Source organism: Erpetoichthys calabaricus, chromosome 4 (assembly GCF_900747795.2).
Source record: "Erpetoichthys calabaricus chromosome 4, fErpCal1.3, whole genome shotgun sequence".
Classification (NCBI taxonomy): Eukaryota; Metazoa; Chordata; class Cladistia; order Polypteriformes; family Polypteridae; genus Erpetoichthys; species Erpetoichthys calabaricus.
In genome coordinates, this window is record NC_041397.2 from 290,922,912 (window position 1) to 290,936,062 (window position 13,151).

The window sequence follows — 13,151 nt, forward strand, 5'->3', positions numbered from 1 at the left end:
AAAGTAGAAAGGGGTTAAGAAATGAACACTTTATAACAGTAGGAGTATGGGATTTGAGACATTTCATTAAGGTCTACATAATAAACAGTATACTAGGAAAAATATGGTCACCCAATGACTCTAACATGACAAAACAATAACCCAGGAGAGAATACTAAGGCTTCTTATTTGATTTAGGCCACCTATACAAATGCCTACAAGAGAACTTCGTATTTCGACTTACATTGAGAATCCTGTCCTTGTTTTGCCTTTACATCATCCGAGTATAGTTTTCCATTCAGTTTTCTCACTGCTGTCAAATAATCTTCATCTGAAAGATGTAGATTAAAATTAAAATTAAGTACACCATTTTTGCTTCCATCGAGTATCTCAAATGTAACAGAAAAACTGGAGTATGGAGAGTACAATTTTAATGTAATGCTGAGTCTTCAAAAGAATGCCATGAAATAAAATGTGAGAAAGAACAGATTCACCATAAGATAGTCATGTACTTAATTTTGCCAGTCACTGGCAAACATTAACATTTCATAATTTCTGTACCTTGAGTTTCACAGGGTATTTCACTTTCTAAAATAAAATCATTCACTGAACTATGCTTCAACTGATTATATATTCATATAGATTTTAATGCATTTTCAACTATACAGATACTTCATCATAGAGCAATAGAAACGTACTTTTAAAAAACACTGTAACAGTTGGAGTTGAGTGGTACTGTGAATATAATATATAGTTCAGAGGATTGCTTTACACTATACATGTTCAAAGAGAATTCAATTTACAGTGGGTATAGAAAGGATTCACCCCCTTCAAAATATTCCAATTTTTTTTTGTTTTACAGCCGTAAATGAACACACACAAACCAATATTTTTTCCAGCTTTACTTACTCAAAGCAATCGATAACATCCAAGTGAAAGATATCACAGCTACAGTTCAGAAGAATTAAAAGAAAAACAAAAAAACAAGAAATCCTGAGATTAATAAAGGATCACCCCCACCCCTAAACACCATTTCCATTGCATACCATGGTTACTGGCTTCCACCTGTGATCAATTGTAATCAGTGTGATTAGTGAAGCATAAAAACAGCTGTTCTTGGAGCATTCCCTTGCTTGGTAGTGCAACTGACAGCAAACAACCGACTATGGGTGGACAGACACTTTCAAAAGACCTTGGGGATAGAGTTGTGGACAGACATAAGGCATGAGATGGATACAAAAAAAAATCTCAAAAGGCTTTATCAATCCCAAGGAGCACAGTTAAAGTCCATAATAAAAAAGTGGCAAGTGTTTGGTAATACTAGGACCCTCCCTGGATCCGGCCGTTCCTCCAAACTGGATTGAAGAGCAAGGAGGAAACCGGTAAGAGAGGCTACCAATAGGCCAATGGCCACTTTCAAGGAGTTACAGGATTTTATGGCAAAGAGTAGTCATTGTGTGCATGTGACAACAATTTCACTAGCGCTCCACAATTGTAGCTTGTTTGGGAGGGTCGCAAGGAAAAAGCCACTTCTCAAGAAAGGCCGCATTAAGGCTCGTTTAAGCTTTGCTAGAATGCACCTTGAAGACTGATGCCAAGTGAAAAAAAGGTCTTATGGTCAGATGAGACCAAAATCAAACTACTTGGCCTCAATTACATAAAAAGGGTACACCTGGAGGAAATCCAATGCAGCTCACCATCCACAACACACCATACCTACAGTAAAGCATGGAGGTGGCAGCATCCTGTTGTAGGGGTGTTTCTCTGCCGCAGGGCCTGGGGCTCTTGTTTGGATAGAAGGAAAAATGGATGGGGCAAAATACCGTCAAATTCTTGAGGAAAACCTGCTACCCTACGCCAAAAAGTTGAAGATGGGCAGAATGTTCACCTTTCAACACGACAACGACCCGAAGCACACAGCAAAATTGACCACACAGTAGCTAAAGGAGAAAAAAGTGAATGTCCTTGTGTGGCACAGTCAGAGCTCAGACCTAAATCTTACTGAAAATCTGTGGAAAGATTTGAAGATAGCAGTCCACCAACGCTCCCAATCCAATTTGACCGAACTGGAACATTTCTGTAAAGAGTAGGAAATTATTGCTCAATCTAGATGTGCAAAGCTGATAGTGAAGTATCCACCCAGTCTCATGGCTGTCATTAAAGTAAAAGGTGGTTCAACAAAATATTGACATTGGGAGTGATCCTTTATTAATCTCCGTACGTCTTGTTTTTAATTTTTTATAATTTTTCTCAACTGCAACTGTGATCTCTTTCAGTTGGATGTCATAGGTGCACTGAGTAAGTAAAGCTGGGAAGAAATATTTTTTGTGTGTGTTTTTATTTAAGGCAGTAAAGCAAAAAAAAGGGAATATTTCAAAGGGGATGATTCTTTTCTATACCCACTGTAAGTAAAAAAAACACTGCATCGCAGAACAGTACACAATTTCCACTGCAGAAACAAATTTTGTGTTGCTTTAGGAGTCCTTAATATTTAGGAGTCACTGCAGAAACAAACTTTCTGTGTTACTTTAGGAGTCCTTAATATTTAGGAGTCAAACTCATGCACAAAAATATCACAGATGTCTGAATTGAAGTTAATTCAGTGACCTAGCGAATGGTTTTAGATAGAAATGTGACATTGGCACCTAAATTATACTTTTAAATTTCCTGTTCTACGTAACAATCAGTCAATATTAAGCAAAGTACAAGTTCAGTGGTGTGTCAAACTTGAAATATCCACTAATTAGGGAAGCTGGGAGGTAAATGGAGCATGTATCAAACTGGTTTGGAAAAGATGACAATGTTTGGACTTGTGTTAACCTACAAATCACCCCCCCTCTGGAAGGCTGACTAAACAAAGCAACTGGGGAATGAGTTGAACCTGAGCACTTTCATTGGTAAATGGCCCAGGAAAAGGCAGGTAAACTAGTGTATTGGTCTGAAGTATGGCCGTTTATGATAGGTTTCAAATTGGAGGTCTGTCAGCTGTGCTTCTCTAAATTGATTGAGGTGCCTGGGTGCATGCACATACACGTGCAAATGAGAGATTCATTCAGGGGCCGCGTTCATTGAGATAAAAGAAAAATCAGGCTGCACAGGACAGAGGGAAGGAAAAAAAGAAAAAACGATTAGAGACTGGCCAGTGAAAGAACAAGAGAGATGGAAGAACGAGCAACAGTAAAAAGACAGGTTGACATATGCAGTGTAATGATGGAGGTGGAAGGAGGTGCGCGAGCAGATTCGAGAGGTTGAAGGCAGGCAGCTGGGAAGAAGAGCAGGGCTGAAGAGGCCTGACTGAGTTGAGGACTACAGGTAGCCACAGTAAACCCATTTCCTCGTGGCAGACTCCCTTGCAAGTCTGAGGAGAGGCAGTGAGAGAGACTAGGAGTGAAGTATGATTTGTAGCGACATGGTGCAGATGCGCTGAAGGATGCACTCATGTCGAGAGCCTGGACTGAGGTGTGGCTGTGCCTGTCAGTGCAACGTCTCATCAGGCTGACTGATCTGTTGAGGGCGAGTCTAGGAGACATCTCTGTAGAGAAGGAAGCATCCGTGCTAATACACCTGTACACAGCTTTTACCTTTTTAAAGGTGTTTGTGGTTTTACTTGCGTTGGGATTTTATCTTTGTTTCTTCTGAACAGTTTATGGATGTTTTATGGATTTCTCTCTATTATAAAAGGAAATCCTGGGATGAGACTTTTTTAAAGAGATCATTTCAAGTCCTGCGAGACGAGACTTTTGCTAGGAGATTTTTTCAAGTCCCACATTCCTCTCAACCTTATTCAACCATGCCCATGGTCCAATCACCTCTCATTTGTGTGAATGCTTTTGTCAGACACACTTCATCCGCTCTCGGCTCTCAAAGTTTTATGTTTTCCTCATTTTAAGTCGTTTATGAAAAGTCCTCTGTTTAATCCTTTAAAGAAGCTTTTATGGACACTATTGTTATACACACAGTGCATCCGGAAAATATTCACAGCGCATCACTTTTTCCACATTTTGTTATGTTACAGCCTTATTCCAAAATGGATTAAATTCATTTTTTCCTCAAAATTTTACGCACAACACCTCATAATGACATGAAAAAAATTTACTTGAGGTTTTTGCAAATTTATTAAAAATAAAAAAAACTGAGAAATCACATGTACATACAGTAAGTATTCACAGCCTTTGCTCAATAGTTTGTTGATGCACCTTTGGCAGCAATTACAACCTCAAGTCTTTTTGAATATGATGCCACAAGCTTGGCACACCTATCCTTGGCCAGTTTCGCCCATTCCTCGTTGCAGCTCCTCTCAAGCTCCATCAGGTTGGATGAGAAGCGTCGGTTCACAGCCATTTTAAGATCTCTCCAGAGACATTCAATCGGATTCAAGTCTGGGCTCTGGCTGGGCCACTCAAGGACATTCACAGAGTTGTCCTGAAGCCACTCCTTTGATATCCTGGCTGTGTGCTTAGGGTCGTTGTCCTGCAGAAAGATGAACTGTCGCCCCAGTCCGAGGTCAAGAGCGCTCTGGAGCAGGTTTTCATCCAGGATGTCTCTGTACATTGCTGCAGTCATCTTTCCCTTTATCTTGACTAGTCTCCCAGTCCCTGCCGCATGATGCTGCCACCACCATGCTTCACTGTAGGGATGGTATTGGCCTGGTGATGAGCGGTGCCTGGTTTCCTCCAAATGTGATGCCTGGCATTCACACCAAAGAGTTCAATCTTTGTCTCATCAGACCAGAGAATTTTCTTTCTCATGGTCCAAGAGTCCTTCAGGTGCCTTTTGGCAAACTCCAGGCAGGCTGTCATGTGCCTTTTACTAAGGAGTGGTTTCCATCTGGCCACTCTGCCATACAGGCCTGATTGGTGGATTGCTGCAGAGATGGTTGTCCTTCTGGAAGGTTCTTCTCTCTCCACAGAGGACCTCTGGAGCTCTGACAGAGTGACCATTGGGTTCTTGGTCAACTCCCTGACTAAGGCCCTTCTCCCCCATCGCTCAGTTTAGATGGCCAGCAAGCTCTAGGAAGAGTCCTGGTGGTTTAAAACTTCTTCCACTTACGGATGATGGAGGCTACTGTGCTCATTGGGACCTTCAGAGCAGCAGAAATGTTTCTGTAACCTTCCCCAGATTTGTGCCGCGTGTTCCTTTGACTTCATGCTTGGTTTGTGCTCTGACATGAACTGTCAACTGTGGGACCTTAAATAGACAGGTGGGTGCCTTTCCAAATCATGTCCAATCAACTGAATTTACCACAGGTGGACTCCAATTAAGCTGCAGAAACATCTCAAGGATGATCAGGGGAAACAGGATGCACCTGAGCTCAATTTTGAGCTTCATGGCAAAGGCTGTGAATACTTATGTACATGTGCTTTCTCAATTTGTTTATTTTTAATAAATTTGCAAAAATCTCAAGTAAACTTTTTTCACGTTGTCATTATGGGGTGTTGTGTGTAGAATTCTGGAGGAAAAAAATGAATTTAATCCATTTTGGAATAATAGCAAAATGTGGAAAAAGTGATGCACTGTGAAAACTTTCCGGATGCACTGTAGAACAATAATAATCTAAGCGCACAAATCGGAAAATAAGGACAGTAATAAACCACCCAGACCAAGCTGAATTGAAAACCTAGCAGGCCCAAGCGGGGACGGAAATAAAAGACAAAAATTATAAGACAAAGTAGAACGTCGTAAACAGGTTCAAAAACGTTGGCACGATTCACATGCAGAGCAGGTTAAAGATAATGAAAGTAGTAAAATTCAAAAGGCATGAAAAACACAGTAAATATCTAACTACTCACTGTAATGTAAAAAGTCGTTTATTTATTAGAGAGAAAAACTATAATCACTCACTGGCAGTTATACGTTGCATTGTCACGATGCAAGTCCAAACATGGAATCAAAATTCAATGCGATATTGACGAAAAGTTAATTCTAAATATTGTTTTTACTGAAGTGTTACAGTAAAAGTGCAAGTTTAAAAAGTATTTGCATGTTAATTTCAAAGCCAAACAGAATGAAAACATTTAACTCAACAAATCTCTAATGCAACGTGAAACAAATTTCTTTCAATTTATTGAGTTTTACTATCTTTAACTAGGTTAATTACTCGCTGTAAAGTAAAATAGTTAGTTCTATTATGCATATGTAACAGTTCCCATGAAAATAATCGCTTTAAACTGTAATAATAATACATTTTATTTATATAGCGGCTTTCCCATGCTCAAGGCACTTCACAGAGTTTAAGAAAGAACGGCAGGGTATACAGTGTATAGCATTGTACTAAACCAGATAAATAAAGAAGAGTAAGATAGTAAATTCAGAGAAAAGCCTAAGAGACAACATAACTGATGGTCTAGCACAAACACACAGGTTACATGAGCATCTTGACATAGAGGTAAACAGAAAGAAAGGTAACAAAGTCAGGTAGAGCTAAAAGCCTTCCTGAACACACGAGTTTTGAGTTGTTTTTTAAAAGAATTCATGGAGTCAGCTGACCTGATTAATTTCGGTAGGTCATTCCAGAGTCTGGGCGCTATACAGCAGAAGGCCCTGTCACCCATGGAGTGTAGATTTTTGTGGGGCACAAAAAGATTGCCAGAATCAGAGGACCTTAGTGGGTGGACAGGCACATAGTGATGGAGAAGGTCACTGATGTAGTTTTGCGCAAGGTCGTTTAAGGCTTTGTAGGTTATTAGTAGGATTTTATATTCAATTCTGTAAGACACAGGGAGCCAGTGAAGGCGAAGCAGGATGGGTGTGATGTGCTCGCTGCTGCTAGTCCGTGTAAGGACTCTTGCAGCTTAGTTTAGAATAAGCTGGAGCTGTGATATTGGATTAGAAGGGGCAACTGCCAGTAGGGAATTACAATAATCGATGTGGGATGTGATAAAAGCATGGACAAGTTTCTCAGTGTTAGAAAAGGAGAGGAAGGAGTGAACACAGGATATGTTACGGAGGTGAAAGTAAGAATGTTTAATATGATTTATGTGAGCGGAATAAGAAAGGGAGGAATCAAATATGACATCAAGATTCTTTGTAGTAGAGGCAGGTCTGATGAGATCACCGCCAAGATTGATTGGGAAGGAGCGCATTTTATTAAGTTGCACTTTAGTCTCAATTTGCAGGAGTTCAGTTTTGTTGCAATTTAATTTTAAAGAGCTCTGCTCCATCCAGGTTTTAATTTCAATGAGACAGGTTGTGAGCCGAGAAAGCTCTGATGAATTGCACTTTTAACACTGAAATAGAGTTGAGTATCGTCTGCATAAAAATGATAACTCAGTCCAAAGCTATGAATAATATGGCCAAGGGGAAGCATATAAATACAGAAGAGAAGACGGCCGAGGACAGAGCCCTGAGGAACTCCTTGTATGACTGGCGCTGTGTTGGACCTTCTGTTGCCAAGACTAACAAACTCTTGCCTATCAGTCAGATAGGACTTGAACCACTGGAGGGCAGTGCCAGAGACACCCAGCATGTTTTCCATTCTGGACAGTAGAATGTCATGTCTGACAGTGTCAGATGCTGCACTGAGGCCTAACAGAATTAATATGCCTGGTTTGTCCAGAGTCTGCTGCCATAAACAAATCATTGTACATCCGGTTACCCATACCCGGGGTTTGGCAAGTGAAGTGAGCAAGGGGCACAACCCCCAAGAATTTAAGAAGATTTTAACCATCACTATTTATTTGTACACTTGTTTGATTTGTTTGTTAACAAAAGCACTGTTTACATTTTAACCATCCCCTTGTAATGTGTGTGTTTGTCCTCATCTGTCAAGCTCATCTCAGTTACAGTACTGACACTGTCAGGTTCAAGAGGCTTCCAAAAATAAGACTGGGAGTTGACCCTCACCATCACAAGGCCATTCTGTACCATGACACCCCATTGGCTCGTGATTTGTGATAAGAATTGTATAAAGTTGGTCATCTTGTCTTTACCTCTCTCTCTCTCTCTCTCTCTCTCTCTCTCATCATCTATCCGTGAAGACCATAATGTAGATAACTATTTCTGAAGCCATATTGAGCGAGGTATATGGCTTGTTTCAATACTCCATTCAAAGGCCATGTGGTAGAAAAGCAATTAAAGTGAAGATAAGCTGACAGTTGCCTATGAATGCAAGATGCACTGCTACCTAGGCTGTAATGCTATGGTTTGCTAACATTTACTTTTTGGGTACATTACCAATATATAATTAAATGTGTATCTCAAGTCCTACCTGATTCGTTTACTCTGTCTAATTACCTGAGGTTATAGATACAGAAGGGAAAGGGGGAGGGGGTTGAAGGATTGGGACTGTGCCAAATTACCAGACCAGAGTGGCAGTGTATGGGATTTAAGACGTTTTATTAAGGTGTACATAATAAAGAGTATAAAGGGGAAAATAGGGTCACTATAGGACTCAGCAGGACAAAATACCAGATAATCAATTAAATCATATAAATGAATACCAATAAAGTGTGCATACCACAGATGAAAAAGCTTCATGTCTGTTTGAAAAATTACATTATTTTCCTTAAACATCATAACACAATTTTAGTAAAAATGTGAGGAATCAATGATGCAAATCTATTTTTTAAATTCAATGGCATAATTGAGAAGTACACAAAATACTGAAAGAAAGCATTCTTAAAATTAAGGAACACTTTTTACTAGTCCTTCCTTTCAGGGAAACTCAATACTGAGCACAGTGATCTCTAATTTCTCTGTACACAGGCCTGATCTACTCAGAGTATGAATAAAACCAATTTTACTAGTAAGAGCACGTTTAAAAATAAAGAACCATACCATCATCCTCTTCATCGCTAACGTAGCCAGGCTCATTCTTGTAGCAGAAAAACGTTGGAGGCAGCAGTAAGCTTTCTGCTAGAGCTCGCTGTGCAGCGGTTGGAGTTCGGACAAAGACAATCTGCACATCATCCCATGAAAGAGCCACTGGTTTAATGGGATCTGTTTCTGAGGGATCAAAAGGGGGGGGGAGAAAAAAAAAAAACATAGTTAATGTATTGTTAATAAGACTAATAGGATCCGGTCTTTAGCATTATTGTTATTCTCTTTGTTACAACACTTTTCCTTTGACACATACAAGCTACATCAAGGCAAAACACACTCTGTTAAACGTACAATGAACAAAATTGCCCCCAAAAAATAGTTTAATGCATGCATACGTACATTTTTAGGGTCATTTCAGTTCAACAATTTGCAAGAAATGCAATACTGCAGAGCTTCTTATTCTCATGCACATCACATTGATTAATCCTACCATGGTAAAATTGGTAATATCTAGTTTTGTTTATTTTGTAAAAAATGGTTTTTATACTTTCATTTTATGTTTAAACCAGTCATCCAGATAAAAGTATTGCATGCAAAACAGGAATTGACTGGCCAAATAACCTGGGAGAAATACAGGTGGAGGAGATGAATGCACGATCTGGCTGGGGATGGGACAAAACACAACTATAGCTCTCTCACTCATTTTCCATCCTAAGACCATCTTTCTTAGCGACAATATTCAGACAAGTCATACTGCTTGGCCCCATGCAGATGGCTTGCTGGATCAAAAAGTTAGAATACAAACATGTTGACACACACTTGGTACAATTTATCTAACAAGGTGGTACTGGTATTATTATTGCACTAAAACATTTTCGGTGCTTATATTTGGAAACAACTGGAATTTTTAATTTATGAGTGAATAAATGTGTAAATTTCTCTCATACCTTTTGTGGTACTACAGTTGCTTGGGGTTACAGAAAGTAAAAGAAAAAAGGGGGAAGTGTTGAACTAAAGTAGCACTCAAACCTCAAATTGTGGCAAGAGTATAGGATTCAGGACATTCTCTTATGGTCTATATAATAAAATGTATAAAGGGGAACAGTGCCACTCTAGGACCTTACAGTGACAAAAAAAGGTTAACAAGATTTACAGATTTTAATAAAACAAAATAATTTTAAATGAACTGGAGAAACAACTAAGGATTGAAATTTGTACTGTCAATATCACTATGGATTGAAATTTGTACTGTCAATATTAATATTTTTTGCAAAACATCTCTTTACATTGTAGCTTGAGGAGAAAGGGGTCCCATCTTTCACTTTTAATCAGAGATACTCTATATGTAGATCAAACACAGGCAAGCCCCTTTAGTTCCTGCTTAAAGGAAATGCATAATAGCTGTTCAGAGTTTGAGCGCCAAATGAATTACAATAATTAAAACCAATTTACTACTATTGGCAAAAGCTGAAAATATAATTGGAACACAATTAGTACTGTTATGGCATGTCAACATAATCGATTATTTAAATACACCAGAGGGTGTGGCATACGTCAAGACATTGCATTTTTATCATCTTTCAAGAGATCAACATGGCAGCGCCTAGTTCATCTGCAGGTCCTTTATGTAAAAGACCGCAGATTTCTGAAGTACGGGAGAACTTTAAGCAAAAGCCAAATACCGAATTCCTGAGTTTTCTAGGGCGGCATGGTGGCGCAGTGGTAGCGCTGCTGCCTCGCAGTAAGGGGACCTGGGTTCACTTCCTGGGTCCTCCCTGCGTGGAGTCTGCATGTTCTCCAGGTGCTCCGGTTTCCTCCCACAATCCAAAGCCATGCAGGTTAGGTGCATTGGTGATCCTAAATCGTCTCCAGCAGGCCATGTGACCCTGTGTTAGGATATAGCGGGCTGGAGAATGACTGACTGAGTTTTCTATGAAGATGCAGACAAGACAGTTCTGTAAGTTCCAATTGGTATATCACTGCTAGCTGGCTAGTAGGCTGCCTCTGAGACTTTCCCCGCCCCCAGAGGAAGTGTACAATTATTTAAGAGAAGGGAGAATAAAACATTATCTAAAAGTTACGTATGATGTGACTGAAATTGCGTATATTAAGCAGGAGAACATATTGTTAGGTAGTGATTATTGCGAGGTTTATGAGAGGTTACTTCACTCTCACTTTATATTAGTTAGCTATTATCAATATAAATCATACACATATATAACTCCAGTGACATGGACGTGAACAGAAATTGTAAAATATGCCACTAATATGCTTTGATTTTATACTTCTTTATAAGGACAAGGCAAAGCAATGTGGTTGAGTTTTCCTTTAAAAAAATAAAAAAAAAAACACCACATATACACCACAGATTGCTGCTGAGCTCTCCAACAGCATCTTTCAGATGATTATCAAGGACATGAAACCCTTGCGACTGTGAAGTGTGAAGGTTTCACTCGGAGCATACACTACCCTCCAGGCACTACTTTACAAATTTGATGGAAAAAGTAAGGATAACAGAGAGTGTGTGAAAGCAGAACTGAAAAAAGTGAAGAAAAAAAAATTAAATAAAAATAAATAAATAAATCACACTCGCCACAGTATTTCAACAAAGGCATACTTTGTTATCACCTGCCATTTCAGAGAGGACAGGGAGCAGACTTCATATAGCCTGACCACAAAGCCAATTCAAGATCACATGGCACAAAATATTGGATGGAAAAGACAGCAGAGAAGTTTGGTTTTTCCCTCAAAAGTGTATTGGCTATTGTACAAGATAAAGCAGTAATGTAGCAGCTCCAAGGGTCTTGGAAGAGAAGCATGAAGTTACATCTCACCATTGTGCTGGCCATATACTTCAACTAGTGGTCAACCATTCTCTGGAGTATTTCTCAGATCAGCAAGACACTTGGAGGGCTGCAAAATGTCTTGCAGAACATTTTGAGAAAAGTGCCAGTGGCCAGCAGCAAGTTGAAAGCAAAGCAGCAGCAGTGAGAAACACCCAAAAGCATAAACTGGTGCAAGATGCAGCATTTAGGTAGAACAGTTCTTACTATATGGTAAGTTGCCTCTTGCAGCAGAGATGACCCGTCACTGCAACCCCTATGATTATATAGCCCAAAGGATTACACAACGAGGGAAGCATTACTTGGATTTGAAAAGTGATGAGTAGAGCCTACTGGAATTGCTGGAGCATGTACGAAAGCCCTTTGAGCAAGCCACCATACTTGGGTCTTGGGTCACTGGTTCTGCTCTACCTCCACTAATAAAGGGCCTCTACAAGTACACACAAAGTACACCCTGAGTCCCTTGGTATCAAGGTGGGCCAGGGAAACCACATTCAGGGATAATGGTAAAAATGTGTACATCACTGCTGCTGCCCTTGACCCACGATTCCAGAAAGTCAATTTCTTACAACCAGAGGATGTCCTAAAAGTATAAGCTCTTGCATTTCAAGTAAACCCTCTTCAGCCAGCAAGTGTAAAATAGAATGACTCAGTCAGTGTCCAATCACAAGATCCACAGGGGAATCCAATGTCCTTATTACAGAATTTACTTGATTTAGACTGATTAGCTAAGTAGTGTGGAAGGCAATGCCAATGTAAATGCTGTGGACAGCGAAAGGTGAGGAATGAGGTAGTGTTGTACTTTGGACAGCATTCCATTTCAAAACATAAGAGCCCACTCAAAGGGTGGAAGAAAAATTCATTAAGGTTTCCCATCTTGGCTCTATTGGCAAAGTCATACTTGTCTATCCCAGTGACTCCTTTGGAATGCCTTTTTTTAGTAGCAGGGAATATTGTGTCAAAGAAAAGAGCAAGTCTGACTGCAGAGCATGTAGACCCCCGATGTCTCTATGGCTCAGGGCAGCTTTATGTGGCACATTCAGAGACAGGCTAATGGAGAAAGGGTGGGGAAAAACACAAACAAATAAATAAAAGGTTTGTGTGTTGATCAGATTAGTTTGTTATATAATCTGAAGTTTTACTTGAATCGATAAGTTGTGTACAAATGTAAACTGATCTTTGCACTAATATTGGACTGCTAAACAGATTATAGGTTTGTGTGTTATTGAAATAAGATTCAAACTCCACTATCTGATCATGCATTTTTGCATTTATTTTTACTGCTAAGCAGGTCTCACCTATAATACCAAATCCAAACTACACTACTTTTGTAATCAAACGTTTATTTGTAAACTGAAATTACTTTGATTTGAGAAGATTGAGTTTGCATTCCTTCTTGTACTTTACAATGCAGTGTAGATATTCTAATAATAAAAGTTTTTTTATGTTTGCTTGTTGATATCTTAGATTTTTAATGAAGTAATCCAAAATTACTATTTTCCCTGACAATTTATTTATTATTTTTTTGATTAGTTGACTAATCACAAGACTAACACAATTATTTAATTA

The 13,151-nt window shown here is 39.3% G+C and overlaps 1 protein-coding gene across 4 annotated transcripts in view; it reads right to left on the bottom strand.

The window, feature by feature from the left end:
* The window catches only part of ranbp2 (RAN binding protein 2), a 99,005-nt gene that overhangs the window by 21,846 nt on the left and 64,008 nt on the right, over window positions 1–13,151 (bottom strand). For 3 of the 4 annotated variants that reach the window (XM_051927206.1, XM_028800902.2, XM_051927205.1), the window contains 2 exons: window positions 8,755–8,916; window positions 224–310 (listed from right to left, as the gene is read on the bottom strand). In XM_051927206.1, the coding sequence (XP_051783166.1) occupies window positions 224–310; window positions 8,755–8,916 (249 nt within the window). Of the gene's footprint in view, window positions 1–223; window positions 311–8,754; window positions 8,923–13,151 lie in introns of all 4 variants that reach the window. The other variant, XM_028800901.2, reaches the window with a different exon arrangement.